Source organism: Puma concolor, chromosome D1 (genome assembly GCF_028749965.1).
Source record: "Puma concolor isolate L17-30 chromosome D1, mPumCon1.1.hap2, whole genome shotgun sequence".
Lineage (NCBI taxonomy): Eukaryota > Metazoa > Chordata > Mammalia > Carnivora > Felidae > Puma > Puma concolor.
The window spans coordinates 5,955,513-5,974,941 of NC_141676.1; the positions used below are offsets into that span (position 1 = coordinate 5,955,513).

Below are 19,429 nucleotides of genomic sequence, written 5' to 3' on the forward strand. Positions count from 1 at the left end.
ACCTGGCTGGCTCAGTTGGTGGAGCGTGTGACTCTGGATCTCAGGGTGGTGAGTTCAAGTCCCACGTTGGGTGTGAAGCGTACTTAAAACATTTTTTTTAAATGCCTAACAGTTTCATTTAATAAATAGTTAAGTCCAAACAATATAAGAGGTACTTGTATTTTAATAACTCAGCAGTCATTTGAAAAAATAATATGCATACATTGAAAAATACAAGAACTGGGGCGCCTGGACGGCTCGGTTGGTTGAGCGACCAACTTCAGCTTGGGTCATGATCTCGTGGTTCGTGAGTTCAAGCCCCTCGCCGGGCTCTGTGCTGACAGCTCGGAGCCTGGAGCCTGCCTCAGTTTCTGTCTCCCTCTCTCTCTCTCTGCCCCTCCCCTGCTCATGCTCTGTCTCTCTCTGTCTGTCTCTCAGAAATAAATAAACATTAAACAAAGTTTCGAAGGATGCAAGAATCTTTTCATTCTTAAGTAATCACAATTGCTGGCTAGTGAAGTATGTGCCTGTTGGACACTGCACAGCTTCTCAAAACTTGGAATCAGATTGGACATCGTCACCTTCATTTCCTGTTACGCATCGACTTTCCCAATAGGACTTAAGCCCAGATTCACAAAGATACTATGTCATCGAAGGAACGCAGGGCGATCCAATGTTGAAACTGTGAACAGCCTCAAGCTAGCGGTTTGCCAGTTGTCTGACAGATGTCTGGTGTCTCTGTGTTTCTTTCGAAGTTTCATAATATTCTGGGGCTTCCTGTGAGTTTGCTGCAGTGTGGCAGGTCCCACATCAAAGGAAGGGCCTTGTTAGACAGCGGGATCCTGATGGAGGTACGCTGGGAGAACTGGGAAGAAGGTTTGGGACTGGGGATGCCTATAACCCTTCCCCTCCCCGCTTTCTCCACTCCGCTGCCAGATTTGCCCCTGGTGGCTGATGACAGGTGACTAGGGACCCGTGGGTGCCTTGCAGAGTCAGATTGGGAAGGCCATGTCACATCCAGGGTGGCTGATGGAGGCCTATGAGGAACACGCACACCTGGAATTTGGTGGCGGGGGCGGGCGGGGGGCTGGTTCTCAGGGGAAGGTGGATTTTCTTGCTCTAACACAGACATCTGGCGGTGGCTTTTTCCGGAGGGCTCACTCCAGCCTAGACCTAGCACTGGCCTTCACTGGAAGGGTCAGACTTCCCTTGGAAGGCTACAGAGGAGAGAATTACAAGACTTTCGGAGGAAGGAATGGGAAGATCAGTCCATCCCACCCATTAGCTGCCCAACCCACAGACTGACGCTTCCCCAGGCTCCAGTCATTTTCCACTCTCTGTGGCCGCTGAAATTGGAGATCGAAGAAGTCCCCGGAGGACTGGTTGAAATGTGTCTCCACCTGGATGGCTCACAATAACCCCCTCTCCACTTCAAGGTCCTTAACTTCAATCCCGTCTGCGAAGCCCCTTTCTCTGTGCAAGATAACATGTTCACAGGTGTCAGAGACTAGAGAGTGGACATATTTACTTGGGGCCACCACTCGGCCCATCACGCTTAGGGACCAGGAAGAGAATTCTAGGTCAGGGTGAGATTCCACTAGCCACAGGGAGCAGGTCCTGTCGTGGAGCATCCGGTAAGTGCGACAGAAGAGAAAAATCTATTTTTTTATCGTTGGTTTGTTTCTTCGTGAGAGACCCTGCCGCTTGAAAGTTGCCAGCCACCTTTTTTTAAATGATTTATTTTTGAGAGAGAGAGACAGACAGAGTGTGAGCGAGGCAGGTGCAGAGACAGAGAGGGAGACACAGAATCCGAAGCAGGCTCGAGGCTCTGAGCTGTCAGCACAGAGCCCGACGTGGGGCTCGAACTCACAAACCGCGAGATCATGACCTGAGCCGAAGTTGGACTCTTAACCGACTGAGCCACCCAGGCGCCCCAAGCAGGCAACTTTTAAGTGGCAGTTTCTTTCACTAATAAACACATAATAAAAATTATATAGATTTTATTTTCTGCCCTAGTAGGTGCCCCGCTGTGGGACAGCCTCACAGAGTACTCACCCAGGGCTATCTTCCTGGCTCCTGTGTGTGTGACTTGGGACATTTGGACACAATACAAAGCGCCGTATCCCCGTGGGAATAAAAGCTAACACAGAGGGAAGTGTCAGGTGGATGCCACAGGAACCCCCTGCCCACTAAAATAATAAACCATTCGCTCTTTTTTCCAATATTTTTTTGAGAGCCCTACTGTGCATCAGCGAGTCCGCAAGGGATCAGGGGTACGGAGAAACCACAAGTTAGAACAGCAAGAATACATATGGCGGACCACTTGGGGCACTGCCCAGGCAGGAGGGGGTGGGATGCGAACCTAGGCAGAGGCAGGGTTGGCACAGGAGGAGAGAGCAAAACTGGGAGGTGGTTGGCGAGCAGATATGGACAGGACTCCGTGACGGGCTGACTGTGAAGGAGAGGAATGGTGGCTGAAGGGTCTTGGCTCCCAGAAGGTGCTATTCACGGAGGCAGGGACATAGGAGAAGAAGCCAGGAGCGCCTGGGTGGCTCAGGTGGTAGAACGTCCGACTTGGGCTCAGATCACGATCTGGGTTAAAAGCCCACGTCGGGCTCGTCACCGTCATCGTGGAGCCCGCTTTGGATCCTCGGTCCCCTTCTCTCTCTGCCCCTCCCCGTCCCCCACTCACGCGCGCTCTCTCTCTCTCTCTTAAAAATCAAAAATAAACATTAAAAAAGAACAAAAAAAAGACGAAGCCGGTCTGGGGAGATAAATGACACGGTCAGTTTTGCATCTCCAGGGCTTGGAAGGTCACCTGAGTGGATGCGTCAAGAAGGCAACTGGATGCCGGAAGCCAGAGCTCGAGACAGAGGTCCAGGCCGACGACAGAAATTTGAGTTTCCATCTGCCCCACGGCTGGAGGCCTTACAGAAACTGCCCGGCGAGGACCAGCGCTCACGGCCCGTCGCTTTCCGGGTTCGACTCCGGAAACAGACTGAGCTAAGCAAGCAGTTCAGGAGGGCAACTCAGACCCTAACTTCATAAATGTCCACACTTCTTGCATTTTTAAAGGATCCTATGTTCACTTTTTAGGTTTTTTGGAGGCTTATTAAAACGTCAGTCTTTATACTGTCGTCGTCTTTCGTAACATATGGTGCTTTGATAACACATCCAGTGAAATTCTTCTACTGAAAGATTTCAGTATTTTTATTTTGGTCTCTTTCATTTTACAAGTTTTTTAAATAGCAAAGAGAAGAAAAATACACCTATCTTTTGGAATATACCCATGGGTTACTGAAAACCAGCTGATTTTGGTCTCAGCTGACATTCTGGACACAAACTCCTCTCTTTTTTTTCCCTCTTTTTTTTTTTTTAATGCTTATTTATTTTTGAGAGAGCGTGAGCAGGGGAGGGGCAGAGAGAGAGGGGGACAGAGGATCTGAAGCAGGCTCTGCGCGAAGAGCAGGGCTCGAACCCAAGAACCCGAACCGTGAGATCATGATCATGACCTGAGCTGAAGTCAGATGCTCAAGCAGTGAGCTGCCCAGGGGCCCCTGGATAGAAACTCCTCTTTGGAGTCCTACCGCCTCTGGCCCTTGATGTGCATTTGTGAAGTTGGCCAGCCTGCTTTTCTTTCTGTCTCTTGAATCGGACTCGTAGGAGCTTTTTGCCTTCACCTAGCAGGACAACAGCACTCGCTGCCGGCCCTGACTGAGGGGTGTGGCCAGTTTGGGGCTGGACGCCCGATGCTCCTTACCCTTCCGGATACATCCTGGCCACCTCGGCGATGACTTCATACTCACGAGCCCCGGAGAATAGACGGCAGCGTGGGTGACGTAAGAGAGAAGATGAAACTCGTGAAAAACGCGGGGGCCGGCCGCCTGGGGGAAGCTCTGAGGGGCCAGGGGTCCTGGGCCCGCATCAAGGAGACACAAAGCTTCGTGGTTTGCTCTGGACGGCGGGGCGGGGGCGGGGGCGGGGGGGGGGGGCGGGGCGCGCAGCCCACGTTTCCCTGGGTGCCCCTCTTGGGCCCGTTCACCTTCCTGGGATCATAAAGCTCCTTTGGCCTGGGCCACCGGCTAAGGGGTTCCGCTGCCCCATCCTCGGGACACAGGAGCCCCGGGATGTTGGAGGTCTCAGTAGGAGCTCAAGAATCATTCACTTAGCCCAAGCTCACTGGACATCTATTGCGTGAGCTGGCAGCTGGTGAAGCGCGTGTCTATGCGATAGGGAGTGTCTGTTGATGATTCATAACAAGAATAGTACTAGTGATGATTATCGCTAAATTTACTGAGCATTTACTATATTTGAGCCCTGTTTTAAGTGTGGTATCACCCAGGTCGTAGCGGCAGAATTGGCACTTTGTCCAACTCAAAGATCTGCATCTGTGACCATCTGCCTCCCATAGCTTTCTTTTTTTTTTTTCTTCAGGGAATGGGGGACTCCATTTATTTACTTACTTACGTATTTTGAGAGAGAGCGAGCGAGCCTGAGCAGGGGAGTGATAGAGAGAGAGGGAGAGAGAAGATCCCAAGCAGGCTCCGCACCGTCAGTGCAGAGCCCAACATGGGGCTCGAACCTATGAACTGTGAGATCATGACCTGCGCCTAAACCAAGCCTTGGACGCTCAGCTGACTGAGCCACTCAGGTGCCCCTTGCCCCCCCTCCCCCCAGAGCCTTAGTTCGCACAGAAGAAACAGATAATGAACTTGCACACAGCGAGCCAAGGCGAAGGATAGCAGTGGGGCTGGCGGGACGTGGATTTAGACGGTCAGGACTCACACACAAGCTGAGCCCTAAGTGTTGAGCGGAGCGAGGGAAGAACTAGGGGAAGGAACAGCGCTCTAGGAGGGAGAACAGTGTGTGCCAAGACCTCGAGGGAAGAAGGTTGTTCCAGGATCGGGTACAAGGCCACCGTGGCTGAGACTTTGTAAGGAAAGGGGATCAGGCTCCAGGTGAGCTTGGGGCATCTGCCAGAGCCCACAGGGGTCCGAGGGCTGGGGCAGAAGCCCGGGCTATATTTGATGTTTGGTGGGAGGCACCAGTGTATTTGGAGTGAGGTAGAGGTGTGATCTGAGTAACATTCCAAGATGACGTTACATGGGCCGGAAGGGACGAGGTGAAGCGGACGCCTGATAGAGTCTGTGGCAGTCACTGGGGGAGGGCCCCTGGGGGCCCAAAGCAAGGTGGTGGCTTCAGATGGAGAAGACCCGGGGGCTGCTTAGAGAGCTGGTGTAGGGAGAGTCCTGGGTGATATCTTTCACGCGGGGAAGTGAGGAAGGCGTTCGTGGATGAAATGCTACAGCCTGCAGATCTTCTTCAAAATAACCCAGTGGGGGTGCGTGTGCGTGGATGGGGTAGGAGCGGTCACGGTAGGGGACGGCTGGAGAGCTGGGCGCTGAGGACAAAGAGCCCACGTGCACCCACGTCTCTACCTTTGCGATGTCTGAGATGTTACATAACGAAAAAGAAGGAGGAGAAGGAGAGGATTGCCACGCAGGTGTCTGGAGTAAGCAACTGGGCGAACGGCGGCAGTGTTTACCAAGATGGAAAAGACAGAGGGGCAGGGTTGGGGCGCAGGTTGGAAATCGGGTGCTCTGTTTTGGCCGTGCTGTGTCAGGTTTCAATCAGAGAGCAAAGGCAGAGGACTATGAGCTTTTTGGAACAAGGCTCTGTCCCTTTGCTCAGACATTCTTTTCCTTTTAAGAATTCTCCCGGCTCAGTGTTGGCTCTAACAGCCACCCCTGGCTTCAGAGTCTTCCAGCAGAGGCCCCTTAAGTGTCCCAGAGCAGAGAGAAACCGTACCTGTTTTCTCCGTCTGAATTCTTCACCCACAGAAACCAGGAGCGATAATAGTGATTATTGATGTTTTAAGGCACTAAATTTGGGGGTAACTTGTTATGTAGTAGTAGATAATGAACATAGGATGCCAGTAATAGAAACAAGGGAAAAAAACAGTAGCGTAAACAAACTAGAAGCTTATGTCTCCTTCTATTGAGACTCTGGAAGCAGGCGACACAAGGAAGCTCCTATGGTGTCACGGGAAGCCGGGGGGCTTTTATCTTGTTCTACTATCCTCACCACATGGCTCTAATTCTCAAGGTCACCTCCTGGCCCAACATTGCTGCTGGAGTTCCAACCATCACATCTGCATCCCAGGCGGAATGCGGGAGGAAACAAGGAGATAGAACTAGCCTTCACCAAGATTATTTCTATTTCAAGGAGCATTCTTAAAAATCTTTTCCAACACCTTCTCCTTACATCTCCAATCCTAAAATTCAGTCACGCAGTCACATTGTATGTGCCAGGGAGGCTGGAAATGTGGCCTTTCAGCTGGGCTCACTGCCATCGGAAGTAAAACTGGGGTTCTGCTGCTGAGGAGGAGAGGAGAGTAGATCACGGCTAGCAGGTAGCTGGTGGCCGTGGACAGAGGACGGTGGAAGACGCAATCTCCACGGGAAGGAGCTGGAGGCAGTAACCACCCCCCTGCCCCCGCCCACACACACACTGCCCATGCGGCTCCCTCAAATGTTTGGGCACCATGGAGTTTCTTCAAGTGGGTTCTGGACAAAGACCTGAACCTCCCCCCCCCCCCCCGCCCCGGCCAGAAAGCAGCTGGACTCTGCCTAAGATGCTAACATGTGGGCCTGACCTTGTCGCTTACCTGCTCAACCACCTTGGAGGCTCCAGTTTGCTCCAGCTTTCAGAGGAGTTCTGGGGTTTGGTACCGAAGGCCTCAGCCAACTCTCCCAGGGCAGTCTGCTTCTACCCCTCTTCACGCTTCATGCCCTGCCCCCGTGCCTTTGGGAATGCAGCTCCCATGGCCCGGAACACACCCTGCCCTGTCTCCGCCCAGGGGAATCGCACCCATGCTCGGCCCCCTTCTAGGGCCACCGTGAGTCCTTATGGTGCCTTTGCACAAATCAGAAAAGGGTGCCTTTCTCCAGGTGGACGCAGATCCACGTCAGGGCTTGAGGGGTGGCCCACAGTGGATCCCACCCACATTTGCCCCTCGGCCCGGTGCACCCCCCGCACAGGCATACGTGCGAAGATGCCACTTCCGGGCGTGAGGGAGGCCCTTGCTTTGACCTTCCTCTTGGCCTTCAGATCCCACGCGCCGATTTGGGGCTGGCTGTCTCCCACCTTGTGTCCTCCAACATCCTCGGTGCCCGTTCCCCTGAACCACTAACGCTGACAGCCATCAGGGGAACTGAATTCGCACCACAGATCGTGGCTCTTCCCCACTCCCCCCCCCCCACTTTGAGGAGCAGTCACCAGCGGCAGAATGAAGACCCCCCACCCCCCCCCCCCCCGGGCTAGAAGGGGGACCGCTTGGACACCGCCTTAGAAGTGCCCCGGGTGCCGGTCGGTTGGAGTCAGCTGCGGCGACTCAAACCTGAGTCTCAGGCCCTAGGCTGGGCAGGGGGTTCCCTCTCGGCTTACCTTGCTCCTGGGAACACTGGAGTCCGACCCTGTGTCCCCTTCCACGACCGAGCATTGCATCGCTGACCCGGGGTAGCCCGTTGTACCGGTAGTGGCCTTGGACCCACCGCTCAGGAACGCACGTGAGAAGACCTTCCATTTCATACCTTTTATTTTATCTGCATCTTCTCTGCCTCCTCGCCCCCCTCCCCCCACCGGCCCCTCAGAGGGGGTGGAAACCCCATTTGGAAGGGAAGGGACTTCTCTCTCCTCCCTGGAGGAGGGACGGTGTCTCCTGGGCCAGGCCCCACTGATGGGAGAGGCAGGCGCCTCCATGGCCGAGCAGGTGCATCGTCCAAGAGGCTGTGGCCAAGGCCGAGGTCCCTCGGATGCCCCATGGCCCGGGGCCCCGTGGGTCATCAGGAAGGTGAAGAGCAGAGAAGTCGGGGGTGGGGGCAGTGGGAGGGCCAAGGCCGGGGTGTGTGCGCGTGGCTGGCAGAGGCAGATGTGGACTTCGTGAGGGACAGGGGCCGAGACCAAGGGATGTGGGCTTAAGGTAGGGCCCTGAGGAGGAACCCCAGGTCACAGGGGAGCTGGAGGTGGGGGGAGGGTTACCAGGGAAAAACTGGGGGCTGGGGCGGGGGACGAGGCTGTGCTCTAAGAACCGGGCTCCCAGTAGAGGGGCTGTGCTGCGGAGTGTGATCAGGGACCGGCCCTCAGCGGAGACCAGAGGGCAGGCGGCGAAGGGCCTGTCAGGGCAGGAGGAGGGGGACTTCGGGCCAGTAGTGGGGCCAAGGCTACGGTGCCGCCCCACGGCCAGCTCCTCCGCTTCGTGGAGGCCAGCCCAACTGGGCATGGCCCCAAACCACCAATTTGTGCTTCTGGGTCGCTGGAGGGCTCCCAGGGCGGCCTCAGCCACGTAGGGCGGAGCCCAGAGGCGGCCCTGCGCTGCATGCAACAGCTGTCCCCAGGACTCGTCCCCCATCTCAGGCTCTCTGGAAACTCGCCCCCCTGCCCTGCCCGAGAGGGCCCTAAGCCAGATCACCAGACAGTGCAGGGGTGGAACGTGGCCGTGGGGGGGGAGGGGGGTGGGGGGCGGGCGGGAGCCATGCTGGGACAGTTCAGAGACTCCACTTCGGCCGCGTCCGCTTACGCCCTCCGGTCCTTCAGTCTGTTTAAGGGCCTGGCCCCACCCCCACCCCTCGTGCGCTGGTCTGTTTTCCCTCCCGTCTTGGACAACGACCGCTCGGGCGTCGGGAGCCCACGGTGGGACGGCGGGGAGGAGGCCGCTCCGGGGACCGTGCGGGTCTCAGAGCGCACCCTGCCCGTCCCCCTGGCAGCCACCGTCGCCGTGGACGATGAGCACCGGGAAGTAAAGGGCGTCCTCGTAACACGGTGGGCTTTCCAGGGGCTCCGTGTCCTCTGCCCGGCGCCCCAGCGGCCCCCCGCTCAGGCTCCGGAAGACCCCCGGGGTGGCCCGGCCCCCGGCTCCCAGGGAGAGCCGGCTGCGGCTGAAAGGCAGGCGGGGCCCGCTGGGCCGGGCGGGGGGCAGCGAGTTGCTGCTGAGGGAGCGACGGCAGCGCTGGCAGCCGCGGAGGTAGGCGCCGGCGCCCATGACCACGGCCTCCGAGTAGCTGGGCACCAGCTGCCGGTTGGAGCAGATGTGCCACTCGAGCTCGGTGAAGTCCACCGTGGCCACGCGGGAGAGCGGGGGCCCGCTGGGCACGGCCCCGGGCGGGGGCGAGCCGGCGCCAAAGAGCTTCTCCACCTGGTAGTGCACGTGGGCCGTGCCGTAGGCCGCCACGACGCGCAGCGGCCAGGACAGCGTGGCCGCGGACACCAGCCAGAAGACCCAGGCGCGGGCGTACCAGGGCGGGCTGCGGGGGTCCGCGAAGACCATGAGGGACTCGCGGAAGTCCACGTCCTTCAGGTGCATGCCCTCGCGGGCCTCCAGGTAGTCGTCCAGGCCCTCGTTGGCGCTGAAGAAGCGGGCCCTCTGGGTGAGGTACGAGGCCTCGGCCTCGGCGCTGCCGAAGCTGAAGCACTTGGTGAAGCGCAGCCGCGTGGCCGCGTGGTCGGCCAGGCCCACGAGCTCCTTGGAGACGTCGCGGACGCCGTGGGCCGAGTAGTCAAACTCGCCGCGGGCCGTGCGACTGTCCGCCCGCTCGTGGTAGACCTGCGTGGTGGTGTAGGCGTCGCCGTTCCGGTAGCGGGTGATCTGGCGGGTGCGCCGCACGTAGTGGTAGCTGGTGGCCTTCCACCAGACGCAGGGCGGCGCCTGCTGCAGCCGGCGGATCAGGGCGAGCACGGTGTTGGCGTCGGTGCGCGGCGCCTGGCACGACCGCACGTGGCAGTGCCAGCACTCGGCCAGGTAGAGGAGGTAGAGGAGGGACACGAAGGCCAGCGGGATGTACAGGTAGCCGTCAGAGCAAGGGCTGGCCGGGTAGGTGGGCGGCGGGCCCCCGGCCCCGCGGGCCAGAGCCGCCTCGGGCCCCAGGACCAGCCGCGGCACCGTGGCCAGGCGACACCAGGCCACCACGGCGCCACAGGCATGGATGAGCAGGGTGAGCAGCAGGCACTTCCAGTGCGACTCGCGGCACAGGGAGCTTCCCAGGGACTGTTTCAAGGGCCGCTGCTGCGGGGCGGAGAGAGGAGAGGCGCAGGTCAGGACGGGGCCTCGGCCCGCGCCTGGCCCTCTGCCGAAGCCCCGCGAGGGAGGCGGGGCGACGCTCCCCACTCCACGGAGGAGGAAACCGAGGCTCCGAGGGAGCGAGCCCCCTGCTCCGTGCCTCACCCTTCTAGCTCTAACTCGCCGTGGAGCCGCAGGAGTCCAACTCGGGCCCATCTGCCCCGAGCCTGTCCTCTACTGTGCCCCGTCATCTCCGCCAAGGGCACCTAGGGACAAGACAGACCCATCTCTGCCAAGAGAAGAAAGGACGCGACTGGCCACTGAGAAGACTGAGCGCCAGTCCCAGCTCTACCCTTAACTTGCTGTGTGGCCGTGGCCACATTCCTGCCCTCGCTGGGCCCCGGTTCCTGGACCTGTTGGCACGGGAGGCCAGGGCGGCAGGGGTCCTGAGGGGGAAGAGCATGCGCTTTAGAGCCCCACCGCTCAGGAGGCAGTGCCGGCTCCACCACTGACCGTATGACTCGGGCAGGTCCCTCTCTGGACCTCGGTCTCCTCATCTGTAAACCGGGGCGTTTGTGAGGATTCGACGAGATCGTCCGCGTGGCGATCTCAGCACAGGGTCTGGCCACGGGAATAAATATTATTACTGTTTCCCTGAGACTCCCTCTGGTCCTTTGGTTCCAACTTGGAGACTCGGGAGAAGCTCTTAAGTGAGAAAGAGGAAGAGCTGGGAACGGAGGAGGTGTGAGTCTGGGGGGCAGCAGATGGAGCGCGTCCCCCGTCCTCCATCCCTCCATTCCCCATCTGCGCCGAGACCGAGGGGGTGGAACACAGCTGCTGGGCAGCAGGGGCCACTCCCGGGCCCAGAGGGTTTGGCCTGCCCTCCCAGGCGGGGCTGCCCGCCCAGCCCCCACCTCACCTCCAGGGGGCCTGTGGAGACAGAAGTGGGGAGGGGGTGGGGAAAGGAGGGGAAAAAGAAAGAGAAGGGAGAGGTGGCCTGGTGGGGACAGCAGAGGTGGAGTCAAGGGGCCACGTCTCCAAACTCAGGGACCCAAGAGGAGAGGAAACGCCCCCCCCCCCCCCCCCGCCCGCCCAGCCCAGGGCGGCCTGTTCTACCCCGCCAGTCACCCACCACAGGTACACATCGCCACCACGACCCGCAGGGCCAGTCGGATGCACGCACCCACACCTCCACACCCCCACCGTGTTTGTCACAGACCCACCAGCCACAGACGTGCGCGCTGCCCGTTCATCCCAGGCACCAGACCCTCCCCAGTGCCCGGGGCACAACCCCTCAAACCGGAACGTGGTGCCTAGGCGCACGCGCTCGCCCACGCACACAGGCACACACCCCACCCAGACCCGCCCACCACAGGACACACACGCAAATACCAATGACACACCGAAGGAGGCCCGGCTACACGCCAGACCCTCATCTGACCACGGTGCGCAACCCCCAACCCCACCCCTACTGCCACCTGACACCCACCCTAGACTCCGCAGAAGAAACCCACCCACGACGGAACACATGCACGCATGACCGCATCGCTCAAGCCAAGGCCCCCGCCGTCACCCGACTTTAGCTCACCCGAGGTGTGAGGGGCGCGGACTAACATTCACACGCCCGCAGGCGCACCACAGCCGCCCAAACACACAGAGCCACTCACCACCTATCACCCCAGCACCCCACACGGGGCTCCAGGCCCCTGCGGACCCTCTTCCTGGCTAGGGCTGAGGAGGGGCCACCCTGGGGGTCCCAGCCAGCAGGATGGGCCCTGTGGCCTCAGCACGGGGAGAGGGAAAAGGGGAACCGGAGGCCCCCTCCTTTCCTCTTACCCCTCCTCCCTCCGCTCCCTCCCCCAAGTCCCGGCCACCGCTGCTGCATTGCAGGCGCCGCCCGGGCACCTCGTGAGCCGCTGGGCTGGGCCGGGGGCCTGACCCCGGGGCCTTGGGGGTGAGGGGCAGCGCTGCGGAAGGAGGGCGCGCAGGAGCCGGCCGCTGACGTCACGGGAGGGCGGGGGGCGGGAAGAAGGGGCGCCCGGGGTTGGAATCGCCCCCTCCTCCCTTTCCAGCCGCCCCACCCCGACCCCCACGCGAGCCCCTAGCCTCGCAGGGCGCCGGCTACCCTAATGACGTCATTGGCAACAGGGGTTTGGGGACTTCCCTCCTCAGCCCCTGTCCTGGGGTTGGCCCCTCCCTTGTCCCCCTCACCCTGTTCCAGCCCCGGCTCCGGCCCCCCAACACACAGCGGCCGTACCTCCTCCCGCAGCGGCTCGCCGTCCGGGATGAACGCGGGCACCTCCCCGCTGTCTCCTCCGCCACCCTCGGGCATGGTGTCCTGGCTGCTTGGGCGGCCCGGGCCCGGGCCCCGGGCATGATAGGGGGGAGCGCAGAGGGCTGCGGCGCGGCCCCGAGGGCGTCCGCTCTGCTCGGCGGCCGCACAGGGAGTGCGCGGAGCTCGAGCTCGAGCGCGGCGGCGGCGGCAGCGTTGGCGGCCGCGGTGCCCGGCGCCCCGCCCTCCGCTGACCCCGCCCCCGCGGCACCCGCGGCGCCGCCGGCAGCGCCTGGCACCGGCGGGCGCTGCCTCCGCCCCCGAGAACCCCAGTCTGGCGGACCCAAGCTTGGGTTCCCCTCCCGCCGCGCTGGCGCTTGCGACCTTGGCCGAGTCCTTGCTCTCAGAGCCTGTTTCCCCTGCTGTAAAATGAGGACAGGGAATCTCAAAGATGAGTAATACCCCCCGCGGTCCCGTCTCTGAGGGGTAGGCCCAAGCCTAAGCCCACCTGGACCCCACCCCGGAAGCCTTGCGTGTAGGGGAGAAAGCGGTTACAGCCCGGAAAGGTGAGACACGCCTCATTTGCTGGCCCGAGGTGCGGGCTTCACGTAGAGCAGGCAGGTTGCGCAGGCCAGGACACCCAGGGCCCCAAGCTTCGTGACCTTGGGCCTGCACTTTTCACCTCAACCTCCGTTTTCCCATCTGAGAAATGGGAGTAGAAAGGTGCACAAGCATTCATCATGAAGTACAGGGGAATGGGATCTGTCCTTCATGGGAGGACACCCTCATTCCACGTGGTGGCCCCAGTGTTGTTCCCTGGCCCTCAGGGGCCTCAGCCCATCTGCCTCTGGGTCTGGACCTAGCCCTCAAGGTAGACAATCACTTGGTGGGACACAGGGAACTGCAATGCTAGGTTGGGTTGCTTTTCGACTTTTTTTTTTTTTTTTTTTTTGCAAAGGGAACTCAAAGACCATTCAGTTTAATATCCCTACCCATTTGAAGATGAGGTAATTGAAATGGTCGAGAGAGTAAAGGACTGACCCAGGGCTACATTTATTTATTGATTATTTATTTATTGGGCACAGATGTTTATTGGGTATCTTCTATATCCAAGTACTGCGCTTGGCACTGTGAAGACAAGGGTAGGAGTGGAGAAAGACACAGGCCCTGTCCTAATGGAATTTACATACAGGGCAAAGTGGTGTTCCCAGAGGGAGCCTAGAACTCGGCCTCCAGGTTCAACCCCCAGCTAGGTCATTCCTCTGTTCCCTTTGTCTCTCTGAGACACAAGTCAAACTGATTCTTAAAGGATAACTAGACTTTCGACAAATGGATATGAGGAGGAAGGGCATCCCAGGTGGAGGGGACTTTTGAGCAAAGACACTGCGATTAGACCACGTGGGTTGTGTTCAGAGAGCAGGAGAGTAAACTGGTGTAACCAGACACTGGCTAGTTAACTAGAGGCAGATCGCAGAGGACCTGATTTTGCTCTCTAGAAAGTAGTGGCTGAAAGTGTGTGAGAAAGGCCCCTGAAGACTGTTGCCGAGGAGGGTGCGAGTGGTCAGAAACTGGGCGGAGAGAAAGGAAACCCCAGCTTCACTTTAAGATGGGCGGCAAGGGCAGCAGTGACTCAGGAGTATCAGCTGCAGCTTCAGGAGGTGGATCAGCACACCTCCACCCCCTAAATCGGCTGGACCACGGGAGAGTTGACGGGCCAGGACTGGTGCAGGATCCTGTCCCAACGAACGATACCATCCAATCTCTGGGACTTCAGACCTTCTGGATTTTTCAATATTTGTAATGTACGTGTGTCTCAAGAGCCCAGACCCTCAATCAAGAGCTCAGACCCATTCTCTGGGACTTCAGACCTTCTGGAATTTTCAATATTTGTAGTGTGTACGTGTGTCTCAAGAGCAGCAGGGTCCCGGGGTCTGCAGGATAGCCGTCAGTGGCTGTGGGATATTTCAGCACCGGACAACGGACAGCACCCGCGCGGGAAGGAGGGGTGGGAGCGGGGGGAGGAGCCAGCTTCCGGGGCTCGCTTGGCCGCGCTGTCACTACCCGGCGCGGCCTCCTACTAACACCTCGCGGGTTGCCTGGGCTCCGCTCCAGGGCTGGGGGGAGTATGGAGGACGGGAGAGGAAAGAGAGCATTGAGAGGGAGAGGCAGGAGCCCCGAGGGGTGGGACTTGCTAGAACCCCACCGACCCATCCCCTCCTGGAGTACATCCGGCGAGCGAAACTTGGTTCCCGGACTCCCGCCTCCTCCAGGTCTCCAACCGGTGTAGTCGTGGCAGGGCGAGCGTCAAGTGCCCCACTGCGCAGGCGCGGAAATAATTCTCAACCCCCTCTTACTTTAACCCAACTATTGGCTGTTCTGGGCACAAACTAGCAAACGCAACATCCAATCCGAGAGTGCCTCGAATTGCTCCGCCTATCCTCCTCCCGGAAGTTGACTACTGCCGAATCCAATTCAGCGAGGCCGCGCCAGCAGCCAATTGGGAGAAGGGAGGGGCGAGTTGGCGCCGCCGAGGAGCCAATGGCAGGCGACGGAGGATAACGCTGCGGACATGGCGGCTGTGGTCGAAGAGCTCGCGGACGTGTCGGGCTTCTCCATAACCTCAGTCGGTGCCCAGGGTGCGGAGCTGCTGCCTTATTAGTATTCTCACCCACGAGGCGGCGCAGCGGGCCCCTGGGGAGAGCCAGCATCGCGGCCATGGCTTATCACTCGGGATACGGAGCCCACGGTGCGTGGGGCGCGGGGCGGGTGGGACGCGGCCCGACCGGCCGGAGGAGGGTCGGCGGCGCGGCCCTCTCACCCCGAGGGAGAGGGGCAGCCGTGACCGTTCCCCAGGGCGGCGGGTGTCTTTCGGGTTTTCGCCCTGCGCGACTCAGCAACGCGTCCCGGACTTCGCCCTCTCGGCCCAATCCCGAGATCGGGCGGTGACAGCACAGCTGGATTGCCCATGCTAGACCAGCACAAACGGAGTCTGCCTCCAGAACTTTCTTTACCTGTCACGACCCTGGTAGGGGCCCTCACCACTGCCCAGGGCCTTTGGGTACTCAGCTGTCTTCTTTCCCACTCTTGTTTATGCGGGATGCCTTCCCAGTTATCTTCTCCACCTAGTAAACTTCTACTCACTCTCCCAAGGCTCAATTCAGAGATCACTTCCCTTGAGAAGACCCCCAGAAGCCCCCAGGTGGGCAACCACTTCCAGGTGCTGCCTTAGCTCTTTCTTTGCCTACATTTAACACCTCTGGGAAAGGGTCCTTCTTCAAAGTTCTTTCTGGATTACCTATCCCCATCCAGCATGTATTTCACTAACTGATTGCTTGGTGCCCCCAGGACCCATACAGGGCTGCGCAGTCTGGGGAGGGGGTGGTGGTTTGGGCTCATGCTTGGTATTCCTGTCACCTACTCTAGTACCTACAAACCCACAGGCTCCAAGCACAGGGCCCGGGCAGCTCCAGATCCCCCTCCCCTCTTCGATGACACAAGCGGTGGTTACTCCAGCCAGCCAGGGGGATACCCAGCCCCAGGAGCCGACGTGGCCTTCAATGTCAACCACTTGCTTGGGGACCCCATGGCCAACGTGGCTATGGCCTATGGCAGCTCCATCGCATCCCATGGGAAGGACATGGTGCACAAGGAGGTGTGGCCTGCCCCTAGGGCAAGGGTGGCAAGATTTCTGACCAGGGCTGGGGCATCACGGGATCCCACCTAATTGTCACAGCAGCCCTCAGGGAAGGAGCACACCCTGGAGCACCCTGAGGTTTGGTGTGCAGCTTGCCCACAGCCTCCTCTCTCCTCTCCCAGCTGCACCGTTTTGTGTCTGTGAACAAACTCAAGTATTTTTTTGCTGTGGACACAGCCTATGTGGCCAAGAAGTTGGGGCTACTGGTCTTCCCCTACACACACCAGGTGAGCTGCCTACCAGGTGAACTGGCGGGGCCCTGTGCCTCCCTCATCCTTTCCCAGAGTTTGGCCCCCAGACCTCAACGCCCTTTCTTCTCTTCTCATCTTTTACTCCTGACCTGGCCGCCGCCGCTGCCGCCAGAACTGGGAAGTGCAGTACAGTCGCGACATGCCTCTACCACCACGGCAAGATCTCAACGCCCCTGACCTCTATATCCCCAGTGAGTCTTCTTTGACCTGGGCTGGGAGTTGTGGGGGGACCTGTGCCTCGAGGCACCAGTGAGAAGAGAGAGGCTCACGCGTTGATTCAGCATCTGCTTTTGGTGCTTTTGTGTGTGGCGGTTGCTAGACGCCAGGTAGGCGAGAGTAGGGGGACCAGTGAGGAATTTCCTGGCTGTGCCTTCAGTGCCCTCAGGGTGTTCCCTTTGGAGACCTTCTTGCCTCTTGACTGGGACCATGTCCCTCTCCAGCCTGGAGCTCTGGGTTTAGACCTGGCCCTGCAACTTCCAGCTATGGGACCTCAGGCTGGCTACTTTTATTCTTCCGGAAACCAGGAATAACAATCTCTACCACAAAGGATTGCGGTGGAGCTTCAGTGAGGTGATGTGTGCTCAGCAGGAAGCACACTTTAAATCATTACTGTCATTGTTGTTACTTACCCCCCAAGTCCTGCTCCAACATTTCCTCCTCTAAGGAAGTGATCACTCCCTTCTGGGCTCCCATAACCGCCCGTCCACCTGGCACATGGCACGGGGTCAGGCCGCCCACGTTGTCTAGCGGCTGGCAGACTCTGCATTTGACTCCTCTCTGTCCCGGGGCCTGTACAAGGCGAAGCCCGTGGTGGGTACCCTAGAGTAGGGGTGAGTGTGCCCGGGTCAGCCCTCAGAGGGGTTGCTAGGGCAGCCAGTGCTAGTGAGGGCAGCCAGTCAGCCCAGTTGCTCTGGGAGGGCCACAGGTTCTTCCATCCTTCATTCCATTTTCTCTCAGAGCCACCTGGTAAGGCAGGAACTGCCATCTCTGTTTTCCATGTTGAAGCCAAGGATCAGAGAGACTCGAATCTCTTTGAAGCCACGTAGCTTATAGGTGATAGAGCCGGCTCCTGACTCCAGACCCTGTGCTCTTTGGTGGGCACATCAGTTCTGGTGCTTCAGGGGGCAGGGAACAGGGCTGAGGAGTTACAGTTGCTGTGAAAGCCCAGCTCCCACTGGCTCTGAGCTTTTGTGCAAACAGCAGAGGTAAACCTGGAGCCCTCTATGTTGGCAGGATGGCCAGAGCCATAGCCAGTGCCAATGGCCAGACGTAAGAAGAAGTCATCCTCATGGCCTGGACTCCAGGAACAGCCTGAGTTGTCTTCAAGCCTGTATTTTGGTCCTATAGTCTTGTGTGAGATCAGTTTGGCCCCTGCCAGCTCATCTAGGCTTAGCAATGGCCTTGGCCTGTGGTGTAGTTAGAGTCACAGCAGGAAGCTGGTAAATTTCCTAGCACAGGGATAGGGAAGGAGGCAGCTTGGTGGTCCTGAGAGAAGGGTCAGGTAGCATTTACACAGGGAGAGAGAGCTGAGCAGGCAGGGTATTGGGGAGCTGACTATGGAGGCTGAGCATGAGGAGATATGCAGGGAAGGAAGTATAGGGAGAAGGTGGGGAATGTAAATGGCCTCAAATACCTAGTTAGGGGGTTCTGATTGAGGAAAACAGGCTGACGGCATCTCTCTGGCTCTTGGCAGCAATGGCCTTCATCACCTACGTGCTGTTGGCTGGGATGGCACTGGGCATTCAGAAAAGGTCAGTGCCAAGGCCCTCCTCCTTTCCTACCAGCTTTCCCTCCTGACTGCTCTCCTCACCTCCCCAGGGGACCTGTGGCAGGTCCTAAGCCCACCCCATGTCCTCAGGCTCAACCTGCCAAACAGGATGGCTGGTGTCTGAACTCACCCCCACCCCCACCCCTACGTGGCCACAGGTTCTCCCCAGAAGTGCTGGGCCTGTGTGCAAGCACGGCGCTGGTGTGGGTCGTGATGGAGGTGCTAGCCCTGCTCCTGGGCGTCTACCTGGCCACCGTGCGCAGTGACCTGAGCACCTTCCACCTGCTAGCCTACAGCGGCTACAAATATGTGGGGTGAGTACCCCTGCACTCTTCTGCACTCGTCTCGGGAACTGTGTACCGTTGTTAGATCAAGAATGTATGGAGAGCCACTCCGGGAACACAGGGGAGAAGGGTCGTGAAGGACGTCTCAGATCCAGGTGCTAGGGCTGAGTCCTAGGCCTGCCAGATTCATTTTGAGTCTAGGACCCTGTGGGGATAGATTGGAGATAAAGGGCCCCAGAGGTGGTGGTCAGGGTCTAGGCTGGGTGGTGGGGCCGGTCTCAGGCCTGGATCCTTGGAAGGTCTCCAGCATCTTCTTTCTCCTCTCCCCCCACCCCTCCCAACACCCCACACCCCTGCAGGATGATCCTCAGTGTGCTCACAGGGCTGCTTTTCGGCAGCGATGGCTACTATGTGGCACTGGCCTGGACTTCGTCTTCACTCATGTACTTCATCGTGAGTCTGGGGCTGCCCCTCCCGCCTCTTCCCCCGGGGTTGGAGCTGGGGCCGAGCCTTCCCATCCTGGCACAGCCTCAGCTCTCTCCTTTCTTCTAGGTGCGCTCTTTGCGAACAGCAGCCCTGGGCCCCGACACTGTGGGGGGCCCAGCTCCCCGGCAGCGTCTCCAGCTCTACCTGACTCTGGGAGCTGCAGCCTTCCAGCCCCTCATCATATACTGGCTGACCTTCCACCTGGTCCGGTGACCTTTGGCTCCCACTGGCACTGATTTTTCCATACATTGAAGATTTGATTTCCTTGATTGTATTTGACCCTTGTTCCTGGGGCCTGAGGTGGTGGTGGGGGGGGGGGTGGTCTCCATTGCCCAGGGTTTATCAGGCTCTAGGGACCCAGGGGAGGGCTTCCTGGCGTTGGTGGTCTTGATACTGCTTTGAAAGGCAGATGGAAGGGTTTTAGCAGCAATAGCTGTTTGGCTGTGACGAGGAAAGTGAGGACAGAAGGGAGCAGCTGCCAAGGAGACCTCGAAGGCCTCTCTGATCCATCTGAGGGGGTCCCTGGAGGGTTCGATGGGCCAGTGGTTTGAGCCTCTGTCCTGAGGATTTAGCTCAGGGCTGTCCCCTATAAGTCCCTTTGCCCCCATGTCCTCTTCAAGCCTTTCAGGAGCAGAACTGGG

At 59.0% G+C, this 19,429-nt stretch overlaps 2 protein-coding genes and 1 non-coding gene across 3 annotated transcripts; 2 read left to right on the forward strand and 1 right to left on the reverse strand.

The window, feature by feature from the left end:
• On the forward strand, positions 1 to 73 carry TRNAQ-CUG (transfer RNA glutamine (anticodon CUG)). Its single transcript has one exon. It is a non-coding gene; the product is annotated as a tRNA-Gln (tRNA).
• Positions 74 to 7,558: 7,485 nt separating this feature from the next.
• TMEM151A (transmembrane protein 151A) lies at positions 7,559 to 12,533 on the reverse strand. Its single transcript, XM_086676841.1, has 2 exons — positions 12,291 to 12,533; positions 7,559 to 10,039 (listed from the first exon to the last, which is right to left on the reverse strand). The coding sequence occupies exons 1-2, from the start codon at positions 12,363 to 12,365 to the stop codon at positions 8,714 to 8,716; spliced, it is 1,401 nt and encodes a 466-aa protein (XP_086532967.1). The 5' UTR covers positions 12,366 to 12,533; the 3' UTR covers positions 7,559 to 8,713.
• Positions 12,534 to 14,844: 2,311 nt separating this feature from the next.
• On the forward strand, positions 14,845 to 19,057 carry YIF1A (Yip1 interacting factor homolog A, membrane trafficking protein). The gene is made up of 8 exons (XM_025915482.2): positions 14,845 to 15,051; positions 15,746 to 15,957; positions 16,122 to 16,226; positions 16,363 to 16,441; positions 17,944 to 18,001; positions 18,177 to 18,332; positions 18,662 to 18,755; positions 18,855 to 19,057. The coding sequence occupies exons 1-8, from the start codon at positions 15,021 to 15,023 to the stop codon at positions 18,999 to 19,001; spliced, it is 882 nt and encodes a 293-aa protein (XP_025771267.1). The 5' UTR covers positions 14,845 to 15,020; the 3' UTR covers positions 19,002 to 19,057.
• The last annotated feature ends 372 nt before the right edge of the window (positions 19,058 to 19,429 follow it).